Raw genomic sequence first — 26,335 nt, 5'->3', positions numbered from 1 at the left:
GCTGTGAGGTGGGGATACCTGTTCGTACAGGCCGGTTGCGAGGCGCTGCAGCCTCACCAGGCAAGGGCACAGAGCCCCTCGGCCAACCCCCGCCAGTCTGCGTCTCCTCTCCCAGCCCCAGAGTGCTCCGCAGTCCCCCCTCGGGGGTTTCTGTCCCCAGGGGCCGTGGGGATCCAGGGGCTGCATGTTCTCAGCAAACCCTCACCCCGGGCTGAGACCCCGCCCCTCCCTGCAGCACGAGGGAGGTGGGGGTGGGGGCTGGGCATTCCCCTCCCTCGCTGCCCATTTGGTTTGCACGCCAAGCAGCCCGGACCACAGGGCAGCGCGCTGGGGCCAGCCCAGCCCCGATGCACCCAGACTGGGGGGTAAGATCAGCCCCCCAGCTCACGCCCAGGGACTCATCCAGCACAGCTGCGCTCTCCACTGATGCTTTATCTGAACAACGTGACCCCAGTGTCACAAGCCCCCGGCTCCCCAGGAAACAGCAGGATGTTTGTGAGCCAGCTCCTGAACCGGGAGGAGATTAAGACCTGGACGCAGGCTGCGTTTGGACGAGCTGGAGGGGGCCGCCTCTGCTCAGGCCCGTCCTCGCTGGCTGGTGCCCGGGAGCGAGTGCTGGCGCGGCGGGGAGGAGGCACCGTACAGAGGCAGGGCTAAGCAGGTGTCCAGAGCGCTGTGCCAGCTCGCCCTCGGGGCCGGAGGCCGTTCACGTGGCGCCACAGGAGCCTTGGTGCAGCCCGGCCCGGCTCGGCTCCCCTGCAGGGACGGCCCAGCCCCAGCGCCTCATCCCGTCTGGGGCCTCTCAGAAGTCCGCAGCCCGGATCATCAGGGTGGTGGCCTTGAGCCTGTGGCTGGGCCCCTTCCAGTAGTGCCACTTCATGCCGTTGTAGCGGACTGTCGCGGGGCTAGCGGGGTAGTAAATCCCATTCAGGTTGGAGGGGCCGCAGGCATCGAACCACCAGCCTAGGGCACAGAGAGGGGGTCAGAGGGACGGCGCACCAGAGCCCCAGGGCGAAGGTGGGGGGCTGGAGCTGACTGGCTCTCTGTGGGGCTGTCACTTTCCCAGCGCTGCCCAGGGAAGCCCAGCAGCGAGCTCCTGCTCTCCTGTGTCTCCCTAGTCAGGCGGTACCATGATATCGCCCTGGGGGGGGGAGAGCTGGGGGAGGAGCGGCCGGGACGTTGCTAGAGCTGGAGTCATTGGGGGCGCGAGAAGCAATGGGCGCTGCCCAGGCAGGGAAGGGCCTTCGTTATCTCACTGCAGCGCTAAGGAGAGCAACAGAGGCGTTCCCAGGGGCCAAGGATCCTGGAGAATACACGGCGGGACCCAGTGGGAGCCGTTTCCCGCAGGGAGCGTTAGATGGACCACGACAGAAGAGGCCCAGTTACACGCCTCCCAGCCTCAGCATGGTCATTCAGGGCTGAGTCGGCTACGAGCCCCACCCACGGCCCCGCAGCGCCCCCTGGGGGCAGTTACCTCCGGTCGCCATCTGAGCGCACTTGCAGCCGCAGCGGTCGTTGTCGGCGTCCTTGGTGCTGAAGGCCGTCCCCGGGGGGCTGAGGCTGCTCGTCCTGCCGGCCGTCCCGCTGTAGTCCCGCACGTGGAGCCTGGGGAGACACAAACACAGGGCTGTCCAGGAGGCGCCTCTGGCGAGTCCCCACCAGAGCTGCCATGCCAGGGCCAGGCTCACGGAAGATCAGGGACGCGGGAGGCCACGTGGGCACGGTACAAAGCAGGCCTGGAAATGGGCAGCACAAAGGGAGCAAACCCCAGAGGCTTCAGCGCCTTCCAATCCTCAGCTTCTCTGGCACACACCAGGCTGTCTTCCAAACTGTCCTTCCCGCTTCCCTCCTTAGGGCAGGAATTTTCCCCAGCTCGGGGCTGGCCTGTGGTTCAGGCCAGCCACAGGGCTTTTGACCAGCTTCTCTGCCAGTGGGGCGCTTTTACCAAACAGTCCTTCCCCTGCCGCTCTCTTCTCCCTGCTAACTCAGGGCCCTGCAGGAGCCTTCTAGCTGCCCAGTGTCTACAGACACCTGCCTTGTGCTAGGCAGAGGCAGCATTTACACCAGCCCCTTCTCCCAACTCATTCCTTGTTGGCTGGGTGAGAAGGGAGCCCTGCCCTGCCCCTCGCAAGGCTCCGGGTCCCAGCCCCTTAAAGATTCAGTAACCGGATCCCTTTTAACTGCTACTTGTTCCCTGGATCCCTTTCCTCTCTCCCTAGATCTCCTCGGGCCTTGTGGGTCCAACCACCTGAAACCTTAAAGGCCACGTCACCTGACAGGACTGACCAGTGGGCAGTGCTGCCCCCAAGGGGCAGAGTGCCCCATGGCACTGCCCATTTTCTATGCCTGCCTTGTGCAGGGTGCTGCCCGAACACAGAGAGTGACAGGCCAAAGGAGCTGGGACTTTGTGAGCAGCACCAGAGCTGGCAATGGCCCCATTCCCTCCCAACCCTGGAGAATCCGCAAAGGGCAGACGCTGTGTGACACTGTGCCTGTCGCACCAGCTGTGCTTGGCCTCTGTTGCTGGCTCTCCGGAGCGGGATGGCGTGGGGGATCTGCTGGAGGGCACTGACTGGCGGGGAAGGGGGGAGGTTGGAGTCATGCCAGATGTCCCCAGGGCCCTGGAGCCGTGCGTCTGGGAGAGAACAGGAGCTGCAGTTTCCAAAGCAATTGCCAGTATTGTCCCCTCAGCAATTTGCCGTGGGCAGCCACTGCCCGTTCCTGCCTCCTCTACAGAGACGATGTTTGTTTTGCTTCTGTCTCACACAAAACCACCCTGCCCGAGACTGGGGTTATTTAGCTTGGCACTAGGGCCCGCAGGGTCTATTGTTCTCGTGGTGTCCTGACTAGCTGAAGCAGCAGGTGGCTTTATAGGTAAGAGCACCAGCTTCCCACCCTGGACATGCACAGACACAAATATTATTGCCGGCAGGCATCAAGGAGTTGTGACTTGCCGCAGCTGTGAAGCCGAGTGCCCCCTGCTGGTGCAACTGTGTTTGAACCAACGGCCAGGCCAGGGAGAAACCCAGGGCCCCACTGCACAGCTTCAGCCACCCAGGGGCTCCGAAAGCAAGGTGCAACGGTGGCTCAGGGTTTTCAAGGAGCTGTCGCGGCTGTGTCTAGCCCTGGAGACCACGGAGGGGGCACTCGGATGGACAATGACCCCTTCTTGCTCATGGGCCGGCTATGGAATCACAGTGTAAGAACCCACAGCCCACACGGTGCAGCGCTGCCTCTGCATGCGCCGAGCTGCGTGGGTGGTAGCGGCTACTCTGGGGTGCTGGGCTTGGAAAGGGACCCGCTGGCCTTGCTTTGGATGCTGTCATTGGCCAGCCTGTCTGGAGCTGGATGGAATGCGAGGAGTCGAGTGACGGACCTGCCATGGAGCAAGGGCAGCTGTTGGATGTGGGTTGTTACCCATGACCTTGTGTTTTGCTGGGGCCGAGCGCCAAGAAGGACTCGGCGAGAGCCCTGCTTCTCAAGGCACAAAACAAAGACAGCATCGGGGCAAACCACGTGCACAAGCTGCCAGGCCAGGGCGATGAAACGCAAACTGGCTAGTGAGGACTCTTAGGTGTTTGCAGATGGAATCTCACAGCATAGCCCAAAGCTGCCCCAGCATCCAGGATAAAAACGCCTCTAAAATTCCTGAAAAAGCTGCCTGTGTGTCTCACCAGGTTTGGGGACTCAGAGCCAAATTCTCAGCGCTTGGGGAAAAGCTGTTAGATCAAACAAACGGGGAACGAGCCCGGTCTCCTGCCAGGAACCCCGATCCCCATTCATTACCGGGGTGTGGCGCTGCGACGGCCAGTCCAGTGACCATGATTTGTGTTCACTGGAGGGATCAATTAGAACCAAAGCCCAGTGCAGCCACTGGAGAGACTCCCACTGATTTCCACTGGCTGTAGATCAGGCACAGACGAAGATTTCTGCCCTTCATCGCAGAGCCCTGAAACTCAGGAGAGCAGGATTAGCCTGCCAAGCACGGAACCCACTGGAAAACGCGGCTTCTGGATTTAAAGCTCTGAGGCCGAGGTTCCATTGGGTTTTAGCAAAGGGCATGTGCTTGGCTACTATAAAAAGCTGTTTTATTCCCTTGGCCTCTTTCGTTGGCAGAGTGCAGGCCACCCTGGAGGCAGCGGGACTCTCACTGTAAAAGACATTTGCATTAAGATGATTTCAGTGAACTGGGAGGAGGCGCGTGAGACTCTCGAAAAGGTTTCATGGAATTGTGTCCTCACGTGAGATATAGCTGGGGGAGTCTTTGCCAATCTCCAGGCCAGGGCTGCCAGTCCTGTATTGACTCACCTCATTGGGAAAGCTCTTCCCAGCAATAGGCCCTGTCTGTACGTGCTTGACTCCACCAGCGTTACTAACGTGGGGCCATCGGCGCAAGTGCTTTTGGTGCTGGAGTCTATGGAGCACACAGGACTGGGCCAGCGCAGCTGCAGTGCCGGTGGCTCTCTGTGAGGTCACGCTGGTGTTGTATGGCACAGCATCCCGAGTCCCATGTCACCAAGCTGCTGCCACGAGCAAAGCAGACCCTGTGGGTTACTGCAGCCCAGCTAGGAGGAGGCCGTGCCCCAGGTGCCTGGTAAAGGAGCCGATTCTGAACTGGCTTGGATGGTGGGTATGGGTGGGGTTGTTGGCGTGGAAGGAGCCCGCTCTCTCTTCGAGAGTGGTCATAGGCTGTTCCCCAAAAGCCGGGCTCAGACGTACAATGTGGACAGCCTGTAGGGCCTGGCGTGCTCTGCCATGTGGGGAATCTAGGCTCAATTCCTGCTCTACTCATGAGCACGGCAACGTGCCCAGTAGAGAGAGCAGGATAAGGCACTTCACAGGATCACGTTCCTCCCTAGCGACCGCTCCGCCCAGTTACTGAGTCAGCGTCTGATCAGAGGCTCTGACAGCTCAGGGGTGTTAAAGCTAAACGGGGTGAAAATGGGAGGGAGCGTGGACAAAATCCCAACGAGACTTTGCAGAAGGAACTCCGAGCCGGGGGTGCTCCGGGCTGGCTTCTCCAGGAACAGGAGCATCGGGACGGAGCCGAAACATCACTGGCGGGCTCCAGAGCATGGTGCAATGCGGGTGGTGGTAGTACCTTGGGACAGAAAGTGCCTGTATCGGGGGGGGGGGGAGCTGCCCCTTTGAGGTCCAGAGACCTGGAGCTGGCCAGCCCCATAGAGTTAGCCCTGCCTGCTGCACCTGGGAGAGGTCTCCTGTTCCTCCCCCCACCTCACCTGGGATCAGGGTGGGGTTTAATTGGTAGAACCAGCTGGGCACGGAAGAGCTGATTTTCCTCCAAAGAGCAGCAGGAAGCTGCAGAGGAAGGGGGATGTTCAGGGAGAGACAACAGGAGTGAAGCTGGAGTGAGACTTCAGCAGAGGCCTGCCACGGCAGGGAATGGCTGGCAGGAGGGAGGAGGCTCCAGCAGGGAACGCTGCGTCTTCAGGGAAAGGCTCTGGGCAGGGAAGGCCTGAGAGACCCCAGCAGGAAAGCCTACGTGTCTGGACTTGCCGCAGATTCGAGAACTATATTTGGGGAATGATTTGATGTTAATCAATCTAGCCCCCAGGGGGAAAGGGTGCCGAATGAGAGAAGAGCTTGACTGACAGAGTCCTGAGAAGTGGGGAAACTGAGGCAGGGCACCTGCAGAGCAACCTCAGGCCACAAGGGGGTGCTGAGGCAGCAGCTGGCTCATGCACAATGCAAGAGGAGCTTCTGCTGCAGCATGGGAAAGGCAGGGGATTCTCCATGCCACGTGCTGTGCCCATGAAATCTCTCTGGACTCTGCTGTGTGGGATGAGAGTGAGCGGGGATTAACCCCCACCCCTTCAGGAGACCCAGAGGCTGATCCTGGCTCTCCAGGCCCAGGTGGGCCTAGTGGATTTGGCAAGGGCTTGATTGCCATCGTGGGCGGGGCGGGGTCATCCTTCGTGCACAAATCGCGACGCAGCAAGCTGGGCGAAGCGAGACTCACCGATAGAGCTGCTCCTCGCTGCCCAGGTGGAAATGCCCGTACAGGGAATAGGCCTCGTTGCTGTCCCAGTCCCGGAGCTGGATTCGGAGGGAATAGGAGCCCTGAGCAGTGAGCCGGTGGATGAAGTCATTTCCCAGCCAGTGTTCTCCAGATGGGGACCCAAAGCCCTGCGTGGAAAGACCAGAAACCCAATGAAGCAGGAGGGGGCTGCCAAGAACCAGCCGGCGGCACTGGGGCTCACCTGGCTTCGCGCTTAGTGGCTGCTACCCGAGAAAGCAGAGTCCCCAGGTTCCTGCTTTGTGATTTCTGTGGTGGAAGGGGCCAGCTCTGCTTTGCTCTGCTCTGGGGGAATGGTACGTACAATGGTAGCTTTGTAACTAGAGCGTCACTGTGGGGATTGAGCTCCCACTTCTGGGCCTCTGAGACGCCTCAGGCTCTGGCATCTGGATCTGGTTAGAACGGCTTTCCAAAAACAAAGCCCGTGGGTGGCACCGCAGTGTTCAGTGCAGCCAGGCAAAGGCCAAGAGGTGCCCAAGATGGGCTGAAAGAAGGAACCCGGAAGGAAGCAGGGTTTTGCAGCACATCATTCGCTCTACCAGCCCCACAACAGTGCGCGTGGCTGATCCAGGCGCGGTCCAGGGAGCTCTGTGCTGGGCTTTGGAATTCTGAATGAATCCAGACAATGGTTCATTGACCAGTAACTTCTCTGGAGGGCCCACAAGTCAATTGCCTTGGTTACCCCTGCTGTGCCCAGATAGATCCCCTCCATCACATTACAGCCTGAGAAAGGCCAACCAGGGCACTGCACAACACCACAGGCTGAGCCAGTGTATGAGGGGAAGGAGTTTCAGAGCCCCCTGCATTCCTGCTCCTGCCATGTATGGAACCAGGCCATTTCTTGGACAAGACACAGAATCTCCCTTACACCCAGATCCACACCCACACCCCCTCTCTCAGCGCTGTGGCTACAAAACCACTTTCCAGGGCCAGCCACACGACTCACATGGGAATGAGCTGAAACCACAGCCAGGATCTGAGATCTTTTTCCAGCATCTGCACAGATAGCTTTTCCACGGGAGTGTTTCAAATGGTGGAGAGTGTGTGTGCGTGTGTGCACCAGACACTTCACCATGTCGCCACTTGCCCATGGGGCTCACAGAGCCAAATCCATGCATGGTGCATCTCTGCAGACTTCAGTGGGCAGGTCCTGGGGATGGATTTGGTGGGACTGGCTGAGATATCACCTTCTAAAACTGTCCCGCCACATGGAAGAAGCCCTGCAATCCGGGGCTCACTTGGAGCAGCTGGGGTCTTTCCAAACACCAAGGATATGGCTCCTGATGTTCCCTTCCATACAGCACACGCAACCAACTCCCAGCAGAGGGGCCACCCCTGGGATCCGGGGGGGAACCCTCCCTCCCTTGACCAGTTAGCAATTTGGGCATCTACGTTTGACACCCCCTTGGACCCTGGGCCGTCCGTGGAAAGCAGGGCCTGGCCTGCTTTGATTCAGGAACGTTGGTGGCACAGAATCTCCGGGTCATGGCCTCTCTCTGGCCTGGTCTACACTACGACTTTAATTCGGATTTAGCTGCGTTAATCCGAATTAACCCTTCACCCGTCCACACTACAGAGCCAGTTAATTCGAATTAAAGGGCACTTAAAATCGATTTCTGTACTCCACCTCGACGAGCGGAGTAGCGCCTAAATCGATTTTGTTAATTCGAATTAGGGTTAGTGTGGCCGCACACCACCGAATTACTGTGGTTAAAGTAATGGGGTAGTGTGGCCGCACACCACCGAATTAATGTGGTTAAAAACCGAATTAATGTGCTTAGTGTGGCCGCGCACAATCGAATTTATACAACCTGTTTCCCAAATTCGAATTATCTAAATTCGGATTAATCCTGTAGTGTAGACATACCCTCTGTCTATGGGATGTCTGTGCCCGTTACCACAGTATCTGAGTGCCTCCCCGTCTTTACATCACAACACCCCGGTGAAAATAGCCCTGACCCTGCAGCAGGGGGGCAACCTCAGCTCCCTCCTTGCGGTGCAGGGGCGGCCTCGCTCTCCATCCCTTCCCCCATCGCTGGGTTCCTGTTTGCGGCCTCCCGTGTACCCAGAGCCAAGGCCTTCACCACATGCCCTGAACAATAAGGCAGTAACCTCTGCTCCTCTTCTTCCTTCCCACGTGTGTAGGGCGGCCGGGGGCTCCGGGTGGGGAAGCGAGGGCCCTTTGTCCCTGGGAGTGGCTGGCTATTCCTAGCCTCCACGGGAAGCTCTTCCTGCCCCAGTGTGAGGAAATGCCGGGGGTCCCACACCACGGCCTCACCGGGGCGGCGCTGGCTGCCGACAGGACGGGGAAGCCTTACGTGTTTGTATTCCTTCCAGGTGCGGTGGAAGTCCACGGAGCCGTCTTTCCGGTGCTGGATGACAGTCCAGCCTCCCCCGCTGGTCTCCATGTCGCAGAATGCCTGTGAACAGGACAGCATGGCCACGGCTGGACACATACAGCACAGCCCCACGAGCGGGCGTGGCCCACGCCAGAGCGTGAGGGCCCCACGTGAGAGCGCGAGGGCCTCGTGTCCAAAGCAGGGGCTCAGCTGTGATCCCCAGGCCTGGCCCCGGCTAGTAACCATCCCCACTGTGGTGTCCGTGAGAGGCAGAGCGGGCCAGTGGGGTGGGTGGATGTGATGGGCGGGGGTTGTTTTGGTTTGACAAGTGCCATTTTTCAGGGCCGGGGATACTCGTCTGCATCTCAGGAATGCTAATGCTCAGCCCCTCTCCGACACATCGCCCCCCAGGTGCTCGGCGCGCTTTGCCTGCACTCGTTAACCCAGCCAACTAGCAGACCCCGTTTGCAGACGGATACGCGGCGGGGCAGAGCTGAGGGAAGAACCAGAATCCCATTGCCCGGCTCCAGACACTAGCCACCTCCCATCCCCCAGAGGTGGGACCAGAAACCAGGAGTCCTGACTCCCCGCCCCTCTCTGCTTTACCCCACTCCCCGCCCTCTGCCACTGGCCCCTCCTAGTGGGTGTCAATAAGCTACATCAAGGTGGGGGCTCTGCCAGCAGCCATGTGCTCGCATATCCCGGACCCTGGGCCAAGTCTGCCGGGGGCCGGGGAGGGGGCCCGGCTCACCTGGATGCTGCCAGGCTGGAGACTTACCCTGGTGGTGGCTGTGGAGTTGGGGAAGCGCAGGGTGTAGACTCCGCTGGCAGTGAGGCCCGATTTGTACACGCCCCCGCAGTCCCGGAACACCTTCTGCTCCCCCTGCGGGGCCGGGGAGATTTCTGGGTGGAGCAGACAAGGGGACACTCAGCTCTTCCCCCAGCTGCTTCAATTCCAGACGCTGCCCGGGGGGACTGACCCCACCATGCCCCCCCCCAGCCCCGCACCACCTGTGGCTCTGCTGCCATGGGACCTTGCTCCTTGTGCACCTCTGATTAGCAGCTCACGTCACACTGTCCCAACCACACTGACATCGCACTCTGCTCCAGCCGCCTGAGTGGAGCCAGTGGCCCAGAATCTGCCGGGAACCCACGGGAGGAGGGAATTCTCAACAGGTGTAAACCCAGCCTGGCCGGCTCCTCCGCCAGCCCTCCGACCCCAGCATAGGGGGCCTGCTGGGAAGGGATGGGGCCTGGTGGCGATAATGCTATGCCCAGGGTCCCACAGGGAGCAGAGCCAACCCCCCAAATTAGATCAGCCCCTAGGCTGCTCAAATTAAAGTGGGGTGGGGCAGCTTGAGAGTCGGGGAGCAGCTCCCACGACACTCCCCCAGTCTTGCACCAAGTGAGCTGGGCCATTGCTTGGGCCCAACTCCCGAGCAGCCACACCCAGCCCTCTGCCCCCACGCCCCGCAGTACTGACGGTTGCACTGAGAGACCAGGCTCAGGAGCTGGTGCACTGTGTCCATGAGAGACGCCTGCTGTCTCTGCAGCACCGTGTTGTTGGCTGAGGCTGTGGCGAGGTGCTGCTCCAGTTCCCGGATGAGCTGGGTTTGCTTGGACAGCAGGCTCTGCATCTCCAGCTTCTCGGCTTTGATCCCTTGCAGCTCCTCCTCGTGTTTGCCTTCCACGTCCAGGACTTTCTTCTCCAGAAAGCTGGGGGGCAGGGGGCCGAGAAGGGGGGGATTAAGAGGAGCCTCAGAGAGAGGGAGCCAAGGAGGGGTGGCCCAGCCTGGGCTGGGGCCTGGGAGCCCTGGCTTCCCCTCCTGGCTTTGCCAGACTCCCGGTGTGACCTTGGTTGGGTCACTTAGTTTCTGTGCCTCTGTTCTCATCTACACAAGGAGATAATTGCCCAGCCTTACCTCAGAGGGGTGCTGTGAGGAGAAACACACTAGAGACCGGAAGGAGCCCAGATACCACGGTACGGGGCAGATGAGGACCAGACAGACGGATCCTGCACATTCTGCCCACTGCCTGCTGCAGTCCCCAGGGAGGCACGGCTCTGGGGCTCTGGCTTTTGGCCCCCACTAGCACAGCGCTGCCAGCCCCACGCTTTCCAAAGGCAGGGTGTCCTTTTCAAACTCCACACCCCAGCTTTTCTTGAATCGGCCTCCTGTGTTCTGAGCTTTTAGGGGACGCGTTTTCAAGCTGTGCCTCTATGAAGCCCAAGCACAGCGCTCAGCGTCCTTCCCAAATGCAATGAGCTGGGGACAGGCCGCCTGCCGCCGGGGCGAGGGGGGTGGGGAAGAGCCATAAACCCTTTAATGACAAGTCCCTGGTCTAGCAGAGGCCCCTCTCCCAGCCAGAGCTGGCTGGCTGGCTCCCAGGCAGGCTCTCCCAGCTCCGGTGCCGGGGCCTTAGCTGCAGGGAGGATTGACAAGGGAGAATGTTCCCAGAAGCATAAGCCGGGTGGTCACCTCCAGTCAGTGGGGATCTCACTGGAGCTCAGTCCATTCACGGCACCCGCACTGGGGGCCTTTAACACAAGCCCTTCGCAGTTCTGGGACGTGCAGTACGGAGCCGTCCCTCTCCAAGCAGGCGCCCTAAGCCGGCCGGCTCCCTCTGCGTCTGTTAATCACCCTAATAGTGGGGGCAACAACCTATTTATTTACAAGACAAGATGGGGGAGGGAATATCTTTTATCGGACCAACTCCTACTGGGGAGAGAGCCAAGCTTTGGAGCCGCACAGAGCTCTTCTGTAGGACTGGGAAAGATGCTCCGAGCAAGCGGCACAACTACACGCAGGTGGAACAGATTGTTAGCACATATTCTAGGGAGCGTTCAAGGTGGAGTGCCCATTAACACCTCTGCAGTCATAGGACAAAAAGGGGGGTTAGCGGGGTTACATATTGTTGTAATAAGCTTGTCTCTCTCACCAACAGCAGATGGTCCAATAAAAGACATTCCCTCGCCCACCTCGTCTCTCCAATATCCTGGGAGCAACAGGGCTACAACTACACTGCGTGTTTCTTTACAGTCAGTGCAGGCAGCAGCTGCCTGAGTTTCAGACACACAGTCGCCCACCTCCCTACGCCGCACTCCAGGAAAGGGAGCAGGGCGCTTGCCTGGAGACGCTTAGAACCACTTCTGGAAAGGCAGGTTCTAGGCAAGAGGAGAACTCCAAAGTTCTGGAGTCTGGGATCCATTTTGCAAAACAAAAGTTCCCGTGAGCTGCACTGACTTTTGTATTTTATTGTATTTTTCTTGGTTGTTCTGTAAGCCAGAGCAAGAATTTCATCCAAACAGGGGTCTTTATTATGATCACAACACAGGCTGCCAGTTAATTAGCAATATAGGAGCTTACAATGAGATTTTACTGAATTTGCCATGAAAAATATTTGAAATGAAAGGGGGAAATGTTCCATGAAATGCCAAAGAGTTCCCTGAAACCCACAACTTTTGTCAAGTCCTCTGGGCCAGATCCTCACCTGGAAGGTGAAGTCATTGGAGTGGTGTGGCTTGACGCCAGCTGGGGATCTGGCCCTAGAAACGCTGCTAAGTCCCAGACCACGCTGGGTTGTCCTGTTTCTATTTTGTGTGGTAGAGACAGCCACATCCCCGCATTCTCACAGCCCTACCCAGAGAAGGGATTTTTACCTGTTCTTCTCCTGGAGCTTGTTTATTTCCTGGGTCTGCAGCAGCAGCTGTTTCTCCAGCTTGTTAGTGGACAGAGAGTTCTCCAGCAGCTGGATCTCCAGCCTTGAGGTCTGATTGAGAACCTGCGGGGGGGAAGAAACCAGACTGGGATGGTCAGGAAGGGATGGGATCTGAGGGGATGTGGGTTTGGGAAACATGCTCCGTAGCCCAGCAGCAGGAGGAGCAGCCTGCATGGGGAAATGGATTTTGGCCTAAGTTTGGGTGGGGAGGAAGACTCTGGGGATTAGGTAGAGCCCTCAGTGCAGTAGGGGGCAGATTTGCAAGGGCTCAGCACCCACCGTCGGGGCTGGATTTCTAGACCCCTGCACAGATACAAAATTTGCATTTGCATCCAATCCGCAAACATGGTCCATGGGTATCCACATGCGGATATCCACGGATATAAAGCGGATATCCACAGATTTGCAGGGCTCTATGGATTTCCCAGAGTGCTCAGCTCCCATGTAGGCACCAAAACAAAAGGCCAGATTTTCACAAGAGCCCAGGATGCAACATGCATGCAAGATGCTGAGCAATTCTGAAGTGTCCAGCCTCAGTCCTCTGAAAGCTGGAGTGCACCTTCTACAACTTTGGGGATCAGGGAGAAGCTGTTTGAAATCACAGCAGCTTCCGTGGTGCACTTGTCATTTAGGTGTCTTCACCGGAGGTGGCATCAAATTCCCCTCTGTTTCTTATAAAGATCTCCAGCAAAAAATACAAATCCCAATGCACGGAGACTAGTGAGATGCAGCGGAACATTCTCTGCCGTGAGCGGGGAACCAAGTCCAGCCCTGGGGTATATGAATGCAATCTTGTTCCAGTCCGTGGAGTCACACGCAACGACTCCAGGGCTCAGCGCCTGAGGGACAGCTCGGGAGACAGCCCAGCCAGCAGTTACCTGCGTCTCCACGTCGGTGAGCTTGCGGGTCTGCTCAGCCGTCTGGCTCAGGAGGCTGCTCCCGATCTCCAGTATGGCAGCTGTGTGGTTCTGCACCGTGTGGAACTGGATCTCGGCGAGCTCCATTTTCACATTCTCCTGGATGTAGCTCTCCAGCTGGGAACAAAAAACAGGCAAAGAAGGGGTTGTGTGGGAAACGACTACTTCCCTCAGCAGTGGGAATGGAACTGGGGGGGTTACACAGTGCGTCGTCAATAGGTGACGGTGTTACACTGGTAGATAAAGGCCATGCTGTAGCTGTAGCTTGATGTGCTGACTTGGTTGCATGCCTACTTACCTACCTACCCATCCAGCTATCCATCCCCCTACATGTCCCTCTAGCTAGCCAGCCAGCCAGACCACCCTCTCCCTATCCGCAGTCACACTTCTGTATCTATCCGTCCATCCATCCGACCCCCGGCACACACCTCCATCCATCCGTCCATCCACCACCATGATATTTAGGCACCTGCCTTCTGTGAAACATGCAACATGAACTCTAGGAAACATACCTCATAGTCAGGTTCTCAGGTTAATAATATCAGCCAGCAGCACATATATTAGCCTCTCATGTCTGAGCTGCTCCGCACGCTTTGGTTAAACCTCACCTGCCCCCCGACCCCCGGAAAGGCAAGGCAGTGCTACTGATCCCCCCCAAGGAGACAGGTACAGAGACGTGCAGTGGGGTCACCTGCAGTCATGCTCCCCCCAGGCCTGGCAGAGCTGGGACTGGGTTGTGCTCTAACCACTAGACAGTTCTCTCTCCCTGTGTTCCTTGCGCTGGAGGGGACGAGTGGTAAACAAATGAGAGTCTGGGAATGGGCGAACCGAGCCCCGCTTGCTTCTTTCTGCCTATTGTTTTGTAACTGACCCCCTGCCCCCGAAGGCTGTGGCAAGGGGGCCGCGTGCTTTTCGCTCGCAAGGCCTCCTCACTGCATAAATATTGCTCTCCGCACTGTGTATGCAGATGACGTGCCCTGCCCATGTACAAACACGATCATCCCCATGGGCATTTGCCAAACTTCCTCCCATTGTAACGGGGGAGCGAGGAAGGGAATTCAGCTCATCACACCCGCCTGCGCTTGGCTCCTCTTCGCGTGCCCGAGCCGAGAGCGCAGGGGGCACGCTGCTCCGGAGCAGGGGCTCAAACCCGTTCACTGCGTGCCTCACATGGCAGTACGCAGACTTCCTCCCTGGACTGGGAGCTCTCCGGGGCAGGGGCCATGTGTCTGTACCTGTGGCCCATTTCACTACATCGCTTTGCTTTCGTCCGTTACACAGATGTAAACAAGGACTTATTTAATCCTTCCACTGTGCCATGGAGCCCATCCTGAAGTGATGCAGGACGGGCCCAGCTCTGCAGTGACTTGTTTAACTCGGAGAGAGATTTTTAAAAAGAAAATTAAAAAAAGGGTGGGGGTAAATTAATAAACATTGATGGATTCCCGGTGACTCTGGGAGCGCCTCCAACACTCTCAGGTCTGGAATGAATGTGATTCCCTCCCTCACACCAACCTCTCTCCTTCGTGAAGCAGGATGGGAGCAGGTTTTCAAGGCACCTTTCCTACCCCAGAAAGAGACTGATCCTGGGTATGCAGCGGCTGTGACAGGCACACCCACTGTACCTCCCGACGGCTCACACACAGGCTCACATGTTCTGGAGAGAGAGGCTGCTGGCCCAGACCCCCAGATCCTTGCCTCCTTCCGGGGCAGTTATCAGAGATGGGCAGCTCTATAACCAAAGCCCTGAGGCTCATGGTAGTAAAACACCACCTCCCAGCAGGGCATGTCTGCAGGACCCGGCCCCTTGCTGCTGTTTAAAGAGCATCTGCTGGTATTTAATGTTGTGTTCTCTTTTATTGGGGAACTAGAAGTCCTTGAGAACTAGGGCTAGGAACCAGGCCATCGGAAACTGGGATGATACTGACCTTAGGAGCCAGTCGAATCTCTAGGGGAATTAAAGCGTGAGGCAGATTTAAAATCTGCCTCGGGCAGGCAGTACGCTGGGGCTGATTGCAAGGACGGCTTGGCCCACTGAATCCTCCGTCCTATGACTTGTGCCCAGAAGTCCCACCCGAGTCCGGGGCCCCTTGGTGGTGCGCACTGCACGTGCACTCAGCAAGAGACAGGCCCTGGCTCCGCGTGACTCACAGTCTCACTAGACAAGACAAAGGGGAGGAGAAGGGCACAGAACTGACTTGACCAGGCTCCCACCCACCATCTGGCAGAGCCAAGAACTGAGGCTAGAGCCCCTGAGGCCCAGGCCAGGGTCTTAACCGCGCCCCGTCCTTCCCAGACACTGGCCCACACTGCTCAGGCAAAGCCAGGCTCATTGAGCTGCAAATGCGCCAGGAGGCTCCACTATCATTCCCCTCCCCCAGCGGGTTGCCATATCCCTGGCACAAGGCCTATTACTCAGCCAGGCAGACCAGATGTCCCGATTTTATAGGGACAGTCCCAATTGTTGGGTCTTTTTCTTATATAGGCTCCTATTACCCCCCCTCTCCCCCCGTCCCGATTTTTCACACTTGCTGTCTGGTCACCTTCTACTCAGCAAAAGCCCTTTTATTTTAAAATCTGGGTCTCTTTGATGTTACGCGAACCCACCGGAGACTATCCTGAAAGGGCAAAACTCTCCCTGGGTTTTGGTCCTGAGCAGCCAGGAACTGCCGATTCGGATCAGGTTTTTCCTGCACAATTGCAAAGTAAATCAGAAAACCTGCTAGATTCCAGCTGATTGTTGACAAGGGGGTGGGGTTGATAACGACCCCCACCCCGAAATGGGCGCTGGTCAATAGAAAGCATGGACTTAACTCCAGTGGTACCACCCTGATTTGGCCACTTCCAAGCCACAATGGCGGGAAAGCGTTGTCTGACGGGCTTCCCTGCCATATCCCATACCAGCAGGCCCAAGGCGGCCTCTCGCATTCCATTCCTGACGTGCTGGTGGCTGAGTCGCAGCGGGAAGGAGTTACAGGGTGGGGGTTGTTTGGGGAGAGTCGCCCGGGGGGTCTCAGCAAAAGAACAGATTATAAACAGGAAGCTGGGTGTCTGGCAGGACTACCAGGCTCTGTCCATTGGAGGATCTGAAAGCACTTTGCAGATGTTAATGAATTGAGTCAGGGTCATGATCCCCGTCAATGAAGGAGACGCCTGAGGTACAGACTGTCATGGTTAACACGGGGTCAGCTGGCCAGGACCAGGTGACATGATGTTAAACCTGGCTTGTCCAGGCCTGCTTGATACTGTAACTCAGCAGGGTCGTCTTTCACAGCACAGACAAGCTGAGTGACTTGACCAAGGTCACATGCCGAGTCAGTGGCAGAGCTAAGAACAGGCCCCAGGTCAGCCAGAAAACCTTCGTTCTTGTGCGTGAGCGATGGCCATGCGGAGTCATTCACAATACAGCAGTGCCGGCAGCGTCAGCATGAGCTGTAAAATCCCCCGTCCCTTTGTCCTTGACCAGAGGTTCCTACCTCACCTGACAGAACTAGGCTTCCGGTTCCCATGTGGCACCACCAGGGGCATGAGCCTGGCACCAAGGGTGTCATGGCTCTCCACAGCTGAGTGACAGACAATTCTGCCGGGCCTTTTTTGACTTGCAGAAGGAACCCCACCCCTACCTGTGTTGCTAAGACGCCTGATTTTCAAACCTGGGCTCCTTGCACAAAACCGATCACTCCCTTCTGTGGGCACACACAGCTTTATTTTGGCAGTGCTTGGAGCCCCATTGTGCTGAGTGCCGTATATACACCAGTGAGAGCCAGCCCCTGCCCCGGGGAGCTCTCGGAACGGACCTGTTAGTTATCCTCACTTTGCAGATGGGGCACTGAGGCCTAGAGAGATTCAGCGATTTGCTTGAGGTCACCGAGGAAGCCTGAAGCAGAGTCAGCAAGTGAACCCAGATCTCCAGAGTCCCAATGCACCGCTGTACCCACAAGCCCATCCATCATTGCTTCCCGGAGGTAGGTAGCCCCCTCTCCGAGGGGCCTAGACCACGCTCGAAGCGCCTCGGTGTGAGGTTTGGAGGGAGGCTAATGGGAGATTTGGGGGGGAAATGTTTGCAGGGAAGAGCCGACAGCCTCGTGTCTGAGCTTCATGAGCAAACACTGAGCAGAGGCTCACGGGGAAACATCAGTGCCAAGCGGTTTCCGCCTTTGGCTCTTTGAGCCCAGCAGGTGGAGTGAAGTTTGCTCCCTTTTGGTGCAGCTGAGCTATTGCCGAGCACCGTCCCCCAGACACGCCTGGCGAGGCTGATGATGCACTTTGCTGAGGCTCAGAACCGGCCAATCCTATTTTGCATCCGCCGTGGTGTCTACTGGCTGTCAGAGAGCCCGAGAACCCCCAGCTGCCCCTCGCCCGGTACGCCCGGGGTGGTGTCCACATTCCATCAGCAGGTCATGGAGCGCAGCAGCAGAGGCTGTCAGGAGGAGGCTGGCACCAGGTCCTCACACGCTGGATCAGCTGGGCCCTAATTGCTGTTTTCCCCCCCACCGCTTGCAGCCATCCCGGGGGGTGACGCGAAGCAGGTTCTCCCCGGGTCACCGTTTGGATGGGAGACTGAGGGCAGCGGTGCTGGCAGTTCAGTGCAGGGGAACTTCTGGGTGGGCCATACCAGACACCTGGGCTTTCGCTGCTGCTTTCCCTCTGCTGTCCAGCTGACATGGCCGGTCCAGCTCAGCGCCCAGGGGTGTGAGACAGGCCCTAACGTCAGCACCTGCCTTCTCAAGGAGAGGCCCCAGGGTGGGGCTTTAGCAGGCGATGAAGCCACCAGCCCAGGGCATCTTGCTCCAGGTGACGATCCCAGCTATACGATTGGAGTCCGAGCGACCAGAGAGAGGCCTGGTACGGAGCAGCCAGCTAGCCCCTGGCATTCCTCTTTGCTGTTCCCTCCCATTGCCCCTCGCTCAGCCACCACGTTAAGGCTTTACAATTCACCAGACCGTGTCTCCTTTCCCAGCAACCTGTGGCAGAGCGCCTCTGGCTGGGCTCCCCCTGCTCCCAGCTGGCCATGGAGGAATCCTGCTTCCCCGATGAGTCTGCATGAGAAACTGTGGCTGGATCCCAGCAGGGCTGAAAACACGAGTGCCTGGGAGCAGCCCCCTGGCTCCGCTCGCCACGCTGGGTCCCGCTCAGCAGGGAACCAGATCAGCACTGTTTACCTTCCGCCCCAGACAACATGATTCATGGCTTCTTGGGCAATAAACACACATCTGGGTGTCCAGGGAAAGGAAACAGCTGAGGAGAATGTTTTCCAGTCCACTTCCTAACAGTCTGTGCATCTCCATTTAACCCCTGCAGTGCCAGAGGGCCAGGACAGGCTGGGGAGCACCCTCTCCCACCCAGACCGGGCTCTGTCCACCCTGCCCTCCTTGCGCATTCAGTGTGTGGCATGTTTGTAAAAGCAGTATCAAGACCTGAGCCCCTGGGGGGGCAGCAGCCTCAGGACCCTGTAACGTGCTGGAAGACAGAAGGGGACTTTTCCATGCAGATCAGGTTCAGCGGCACTGACGCCTAAATCGCCCCAGTTCCTAGAGACAAAACCCTGCTGCCTCACCCCAGACACATGTTTTCTGCCTGCCTGGAGTCTGGGTCAGCTGCTGCGGCTTCCCAGACTGTGCCTCCATATGGCACAATCACAAGAATCCTGCAGGTTATGTCGCTGCCGCCCCTTGTCTTTCAACGGGTCCTCAAACGACACGCAGTAGATTCTGCACACAGCACCACGAAAATTCAGCCACAACTCCGGAGGAAGCCACAAGGGACCCCGGCTAGGACAGAAGCGACATAGCTAAGGATTCTGGGGCAAATCCCGTCCCGTGGAATCCTTAGAGTCCATGCTGAGCTGGCAGGACCTTGGAAGCTAAGGTCTCATCCAGAGACCCCGGCACCGCAAACAGCATTGCTCTCAATGCTGCACTACATGCAATCCCAGTGAGTGCACAGGAATATGTATTAACACAAGGGCGTTATAATGCTCGGTATTAATCACGTTCAGACACTTTCCCCTGCACTGCTCACATGCCCGCAGCCTTTGATCTGATGGGGTTTTTATTTGGGGGGATTTATTTTTAATTAAATTCTCCCCTAGTGCAAATATTTGCTTATTGCTTTGGTAGAGTGTAAAGAAGTTTGTTCTGCCCTGCGTAGGTCGTCTTTGGAAAGAGATGTAACGTAGTCTGAATTAGACACATGCCCCTCAGAGCAGCCTGGGAACAAAGAGGAAGGAAACAAGCCCTTTGCTGCCTGGCTGGTATCTGCATGCGAAGCAATTGGTATTTATGGGTTTGGAAGGAGCCCGATATACCCTGCAGGCACGGGGTGAATCCTGGCAGCAGAGAAGTCAGTGGCAGAAATAGTGACAAAAGGATCAGGATTTCACCCATGCAGCTCGATTCTGACATTGCTTCTAAACTGATTTTACTTCAGTTCACTGGTGTAAGTGGAGTTATTCCCGATTTACACCACTGTAACTGGTACCAGAGTCACTCTCAAACTCTCAGCTCGCAAAGGAGAGACCCATGAACCCAAGTGACTGTGATTTCCTGGGGTTTAAAATAACTGGAAAGAAAAACAGAAAAAGAATTTTTCCGCTCCGGCTCTGCCGGTAAAAGAACATCAGGCACAGCCGAGTAGCAGAACACGGGTCTGAGAACAGAGACAGAAAGCATGTCACACTCAGGAGGGGGCTAGTAGAGATCTAACCTTTTAAACAATTTTAAAGGGGTATTTAATATTAGGCGAGATGCTAGGTTCCCAGGATCAATAAAGAAGTTGCCCATTTAAATGATCCAAGCCCTTGTACTGTTTTCCTCATCTATAGGGGTAACTTACCTGCAATAATGCTGAGACTGTCTGGATCAAGGCGAGAAGCCTGTTTGGTCCCTTTAACAAAGTAATTAGACAGCAGTTCCCAGGCACAGACTTTGACCAAAGCCTCTCGAGGAAGCCAGCGCCACATGGTTATGGTCAGAAAAGTGACAGTGCAGCCTTGAGTCACATCCACCCACATTACTGCGCAAAGACGCTTTTGCTGCTGCAAAGGCAGCAGTTAGGGGAGAGCGAGCTGGGTCCTAGCCTGGCTCGTGCATCGGCAGCAGAAAGGGAGCAAGCTGCAAGAGGTCGCCCCTTGATGCAAGAGCCCCGTTTGACTCTCCGATCCCAGCGGGAGGTTGGCAACGCTGCATGTTTGCAGGCCAAGCCCTGTGTTTGGAAAGGGACTGGCATGCTGTGGGCACTGCTGCAATCTATACAAGAACCACTGCGATCCAAGCGGGCCCTGACTGGATCTTACCTTCTGCAGCCACTGTGTGTTGTTTTCCATGACGTTCTCCAGCTGTTGGAGCCGCTTGGCTGGCCACTTGGGCTCAGGCACGGGCGGAGCATCTCTCTGCAGCGAGTTGGAGACCTGGTATTCGGCGGCGGAGGGGTAACAGCCCCCAAGCTCTGGGAGCAGGAAGGTGTAGCTGCAGGGCCCATGCTGCACCTGGTGCTGAGGTCTCTCAAGGCTGTCCTTCCCTTTCAGGTGGGAACCAAGTCCCAGAGCCAGCACGGCCCATGCAGCCCCCACTAACCACAGCAGGGTTCCCCCAGCTCCCATCCTCACCTTCCAGGGGGCTTACTCCTACCCAGCTGAAAGGGTCTGGTTTGAACTTCACACGCACGCACGTTTCCCTGCTTCTGTGCTGCCTGGTGTGGGACACTCAGTCCTCCCGCTGCTCGGCGGCTGCTGCTGCTGACATGTGGCGTCTGACAGCTCCGAGGCTGGGCGCGCAGTTGGCCTGGAATCCTGCTCCCTGAGTCTGTGTTTCCACGATAAAGGCCCTCGATTGCTTCCTATATCTCTGGCCCATGTTCTCCTGACAACCGCAGGAAGTTTTATTATTATTATTATTATTTTCAGCCCTCCCCTTTCCCCTCCCTCGCCCCCCAGCTCCTCTCCCACCCCCTGTGGGGCTCTGGAACGCGTCCCAGTCCCAGCCCTCTTTGAGGATGCCTTGTCCCTTGGAATCCAGCTCCCTCACAGGAGATAATTAGGCCACAAGAATGTGTGTCAGCCCCCAGCCCAGGCCAGGGGCGCTGGGGCTTTCCGTTTATCTTAGGCGGCCGCTTGGCCTCGCCTCCTTCCTGCCTGCCGTTCTCTGCAGACTCACTTTGCCTGGCAGAGCTTGGAGAATAGTCGGCCTCACCCCCCAGAGAGTGCTTCCCAGCACCCCGCTTTCTAACCCTGGCACCCCCCTCCTGCACAGACAGCTTGTCAGTGGCAGGTCTGTCCCAGGGGGGTTACATGTGCCAGGAAGGTCTGGAAAACCTGCCCTGCTGGGAGAGACTAGCGAAGCTCCGACTACTTTGCCTGGTGGGTTCAGAGGGGAGCTGCTCACAGTCTGGATGCAGCTCCCAGGGCGAAGAGCTGAGTGTCACGGAGTCCCCGGGCGATGCTCTGGGACTGCTCCCCACAAAGCCAGTCAGGACTTTGGGGAGCCTCCTCTCCCTCGGAGCAGACTGTCTTCAGGGCAAGAAGCTCACATGGCTTCACCTCCTGGGTCTCTCCTGGGAGCATTCAGTATATGCCCCTCCATGCGCTTCCCACAGCGAGTCCACCCAGGCGGGGTCCTGGGGAAGCCAGAGGTTCCTGCACCCCCACTTTGCAGTCAGACGTGACTCTCAGCCAGCCAGTAAAACAGAGGTTTATTAGATGACAGGAACACGGTCTAAAACAGAGCTTGTAGGTACAAAGAACAAGACCCTTCCGCTGGGTCCATTCTGGGGCCTAGCGAGGCAGACACCCCCGTCTGCACTCACTCCCCGTCCCCAGCTAGCTCCAAACTGAAACCCCCTCCTTTCTCGCCTTTGTCTTTTTCCCGGGCCAGGAGGTCACCTGATTGTTCACCTTTAGCTATTCCCTTGCAAGGGGGGAAGGGCCCTGGCCATTTGTTGCTAGGATACAGATTGTCGGCCATTTATGCACACTGGAGACTTAAGAAATGCATAGGGGAAACTGAGGCACCCACACGGTATTCAGAGGAAACATTAAGAACAGTCCCACTTCGTCACACTGAGCTGGCTCGAGGGGGAGGTCTTGGCTTGAGAACTGTCCCCCACTCATACGAGGGTCAAGTCAAGGGGCCGCATCCCTCCCCCTACCACGCCCCACTGGGGGACATCCAGGACAGCCACAGCGTCACATACACCGACTGGGAGAGTCCCGGGTGCTGTACGTGTAGCTAAAATGGACGCAAATGTTCTTTGCCCTGCTAAGCTCGGGTCCATACGTTTAAGGGTTTAACGTATTTGCTTTTAACTTGCCCAGAATTGTTTTGCAGTGTTTTTGTTACTCAATAAAATTCTATTGTTTGGAAAAGAATCACGTGTTTCTTGTAGCAATTACCCTGGGTGCCTCCCCCCCCCCCCCAAGCAGGAGGGAGATGCTTTGTTGACCCTCAGGGTTCTTGCTGTTTGCTGTTAGGTCTTCTGTTTGGGGAGCATTACGGGAGGGTCAAATCACTGTCGGCTGAGGCAGGGTAGGGCCTGTGGAAACCATGGCTCTGGGCACAGGCACCAATTTTCCAATGTGCCTGGGGAGGTGGGGCGGTGCTTGACCCCCGGCTCTGCCCAGGCCCTGCCCCCACTCTACCCCCCCAGAGGGGATTGGTTTAGGCACCCTCTGACTGCCTTGGGGAGGGTGGTTCTCCAGGGATTACAAACAATCCCATAGGACTTGAGACCAGCAGCGGCTGAACCCCCAAAGATTCAGAGGCTGGGCGTGGTCCAGATGAGCTCCCAAATGCTTGGTCGTTCAATTCTCCAAATGTCTCGCATCTGCAGAGCTGGGCTGGGGGGATCTCCCAAGAATGGCTCTCTTGGGGTATTCTGTCATTTCCAGTCGCTGTCTAGATGCTGCCCCAGACATTTGAGGACTGGGCTCGTAGTTGCCAAACTGGCTCATTCATGCCTACTCATGACCCAAGTCAGACTCGAACCCAGGTCCCCAGCCCACCCGTCCTCAGCAACATTTCTAAACAACTCGTCCCGCGCCGTGCGAGAGGCCTGCGAGGTTAGCAGGGTTTGTTCCGGCTTGGAAGGGTCACTTGTAACATACTTGTTCCAGTAAATATTTACTGAAGTTCCACGGAGCTCCTGGCAGAACTGGCTTCCGCAGCACCTCTGCCCTCAGCCACATTTCCGCAGGGCCAGCATTTGTTTCTCATGCATCTCAGCCGAGGAAAACCCAAAGGGAAGTTTTCAAGCGCCTATGAATATACCCCCTGCCCACTCCTGTCGCTGTAGCTACAGTATCAGAGGGAACAGGAGTACTTGTGGCATCTTAGAGACTAACAAATTTATTTCAGCATAAGCTTTCGTGGGCTACAGCTCACTTCTTCAGGTGCATAGAGTGGAACACACAGACAGAAGATATTTATACATACAGAGACCATGAAAAGGTGGAAGTACGCAGACCAATTGTAAGAGGCCAGTCAATTGAGATGAGCTATCCGTAGCAGCAGAAGAAAAAGCTTTGAAGTGATAATCGAGATGACCCATTGAAGGTGTGAGGAGAACTTAACATGGGGGGAAAAAAATTCAATGAGTGTAATGACCCAACCATTCCCAGTCTCTGTTTGATACTCTCAAAGTATCAGAGGGGTAGCCGTGTTAGTCTGGATCTGTAAAAAGCAACAGTAGCTACAGTGACAGTCCCTGATACCAGCGCAGGCTGGAGCAGCCTACAGGATTGTTTCCTGAATCCAGGTAGGAGAAGGGCTCCCACATCCACCCATCTTGGGACGCCCTAGTAGCACCTTGTGCCAGCTGCCAAAAGGAAAGTTTGTTTCTTCAAAAAGAGGAAGCCCAAGCCCCAGGGACTGCCCCAAGCAGCTGGCACAAGCCCAGGAAGGACAGGTTGGCACACTCGGCGGGACAGTGAGAAGGTGAATAAACACCTGGACAAAGACATCCCTCATCTGAATTCAGGGCTTGCAGAAATTGATATATAGGCCTCCCTGCAGGTTCATACAGTAGGAACTTGCCCTACTGCTTCGAGCACAGGACGCAGATTGTATGATTCTCAGGCAGATGAGAAAGCCTGGAAGTTCGCGCACTGGGGCTGCCTTACGCAGCCGCAGCCTATGAGGCTCCAGGATGGCAGCGCTCCTGGCGTGGGCAGCAGAGAATGCGTAGCCAATGCATGTCAGTATCTGATCCATGGTCCTATTCTTGTGGCCTCCCTGGCCTCTCGTGTGCCGCACTGGAGAGCCAGCCCAGGTGGGCCCTGGCTTGGAAAGGTGCTGTTAAAGCAGGCCCCTCGAACGGAAACCACTCGCCTTGCCGGGCAAATGACTTGGTCAGGAGAGCTGCTCCCATACATTTGCTAACGACAGCTGAGACGGGGTAGTTTTTTCCTGCCCCCCAAACAGCAAAATAACTACACAAGTGCATTTGTTGAATCTAGCAGAGATGGAAAGGGCAGCTGGAGCTTCAGGGACTGGGCTCATTTGTATTCCAACAGCAAGGCTCAGAACTTTGATAAGGGACCCCAGTCGTGGGCAGTCGCCCATTGACTAGGGGCCGCTAATTACAAGCAAGGTTGCAGGCTGAAGCTGGGGTGTACCTGGGGTGCACGGCCCCAGCATCCCAGTGATGGAAGACAGCGATGCATGCTTGCTAACAGAATGGTGCGATCGTTCCCAGGGACTCAGCCTCAGCCCGGCAGAGAGCTCGTGGCTGGCCCAGCAGGTGAGCACGGTGCATAGCTGTCACTGGGATCCCACAGATCTGTGAGTGCTCCCCACAGTGTACTAACGGGGACCTACTCAGAGACAGGAGGGAGGTGGGGAATGGTCCGAGATTAAAGCACAGTAGTGGGCGTCAAGAGACTTGGGCTCTATTCCTGTCTCTGCTGCAAGTTCCCTATGAGATGTGGGCCAAGTCACATTCCCACTTCTGTTTCCCTGTCTATCAGAGAGAAGGGGGGACAGGATCTGCTTTGAGATCCTGGAGCAGAAGGTGCAAGTGAAGGGCAAAGAAATAGCTTTAAAAGGGGATACTAAATAATCCAGCCTGCCGGAAGCAACATCATGTAAGAGCTCCTGCCTCGTCTCACCACGTACCAACCTCCTGGGCGGCTGTGTCCTTCCCAAGTGTTACCCAAGTGTCTGGGCCAGACTCCCAGGCACACAGCTCCGCTCACTCCAAGGGAACTCCTCCACCCGCTCTCCAGCTGCACCTCTGGCCTGTGTGTGTATGGAGCTCTGCTGGTCCTTCCGCGAGAGCCCCGGCCCCATGGGCAGGACCAGCACGTTCAGTGGATGGGGAGGGAAGAGGGGACAGTGCGGGCACCCACATACCTAGAAGAGCCAGTGCCGGCATGGGCTCTGCTTCAGACAGAAAAGGGAAAGGTGGTTTTAATTCCCCTCCTGACCCACGCCCCTGTTCTTTCTGTCTTCATTCAAGTAACTGGGAAGGTTCTTGGTTTGGTGCCCGCATGAGATAATTCCCTGCAGAACGGGCCATTGTTCTGCTACAGCTGAACCGCTCACACCCCAGAACATGCACAGATGCAAAGCAAATCCACCCTCCATTCAAACATTTAAAAAACAAACACCCCCCCCCCAAAAAAAACCACAATCTTTTTGTCTCATTCTTGTTTTCTCCAGGCCAGATTTCCAAACACAGCTGCCACAACTGGGATTTTGAAGCTCGAGTTCTCACATGCATGACTTTTTGACACCCTGGTTTTGGTGCACACAGAAATAAGGATTTGTCATTTTTACTTAGTATTTGGGACAATGCTGTCCAAAGCAGCGGGTGCACAGTCCCTGCCCCATTGAACTTACATTCTAGATTAGACAGATGCTACATTCAACGAGGAGTTTAGGAACAATGGTCTAATTACAAGGGGATGAGATAGGGGGATTAATGTTGAGGAGGGTGATTTTAGTCTGTGTTGTTGCACATTTTATTTGCATGAACAAATTGGGTAGTTAGCTGCCTCGCTACTCCATTTGCATGCACAAAGCTGAGGATTTGCATGTGCAAAACCTTTGGTGTGAAATATCTCACCTACAAATTGAGAGGCCAGCGTGAAGCTCATTTAAAATTCTCCGTCCCCTTCCAGTTTATTTTGCTTTAGATTAATAAACTATCTGGCAAACTCCCAGCAATGGAAAAAAGTCTTGACTGCTTTCCAAGGAGCAAAGAAAAGTGTCCACCAGCGAGGCTGCTTCCTCTCTGATAACCTCCCACTGAGACAGTGCTTCAGCCTGGCTTCACTTATTCTTGACTATCTGGGTCTGGCACAGAAAGCCAAATTGCGGTTCAAGTCCTGC

General features: G+C 56.5%; 1 protein-coding gene across 1 annotated transcript; it reads right to left on the bottom strand.

Moving 5' to 3' along the window:
• Positions 1-427: 427 nt before the first annotated feature.
• Positions 428-20,746, bottom strand: LOC112108696 (angiopoietin-2-like). Its single transcript, XM_024202904.2, has 9 exons — positions 20,305-20,746; positions 12,972-13,127; positions 12,035-12,156; positions 9,860-10,092; positions 9,155-9,279; positions 8,356-8,457; positions 5,981-6,147; positions 1,475-1,605; positions 428-963 (listed from the first exon to the last, which is right to left on the bottom strand). The coding sequence occupies exons 1-9, from the start codon at positions 20,608-20,610 to the stop codon at positions 803-805; spliced, it is 1,503 nt and encodes a 500-aa protein (XP_024058672.1). The 5' UTR covers positions 20,611-20,746; the 3' UTR covers positions 428-802.
• Positions 20,747-26,335: the final 5,589 nt, after the last annotated feature.

The sequence above is a fragment of the Terrapene carolina genome, unplaced genomic scaffold, assembly GCF_002925995.2.
Source record: "Terrapene carolina triunguis isolate 2854851 unplaced genomic scaffold, T_m_triunguis-2.0 Scaffold236, whole genome shotgun sequence".
NCBI classification, from domain to species: domain Eukaryota; kingdom Metazoa; phylum Chordata; order Testudines; family Emydidae; genus Terrapene; species Terrapene triunguis.
This window is presented reverse-complemented; position numbering and strand designations above follow the sequence as displayed.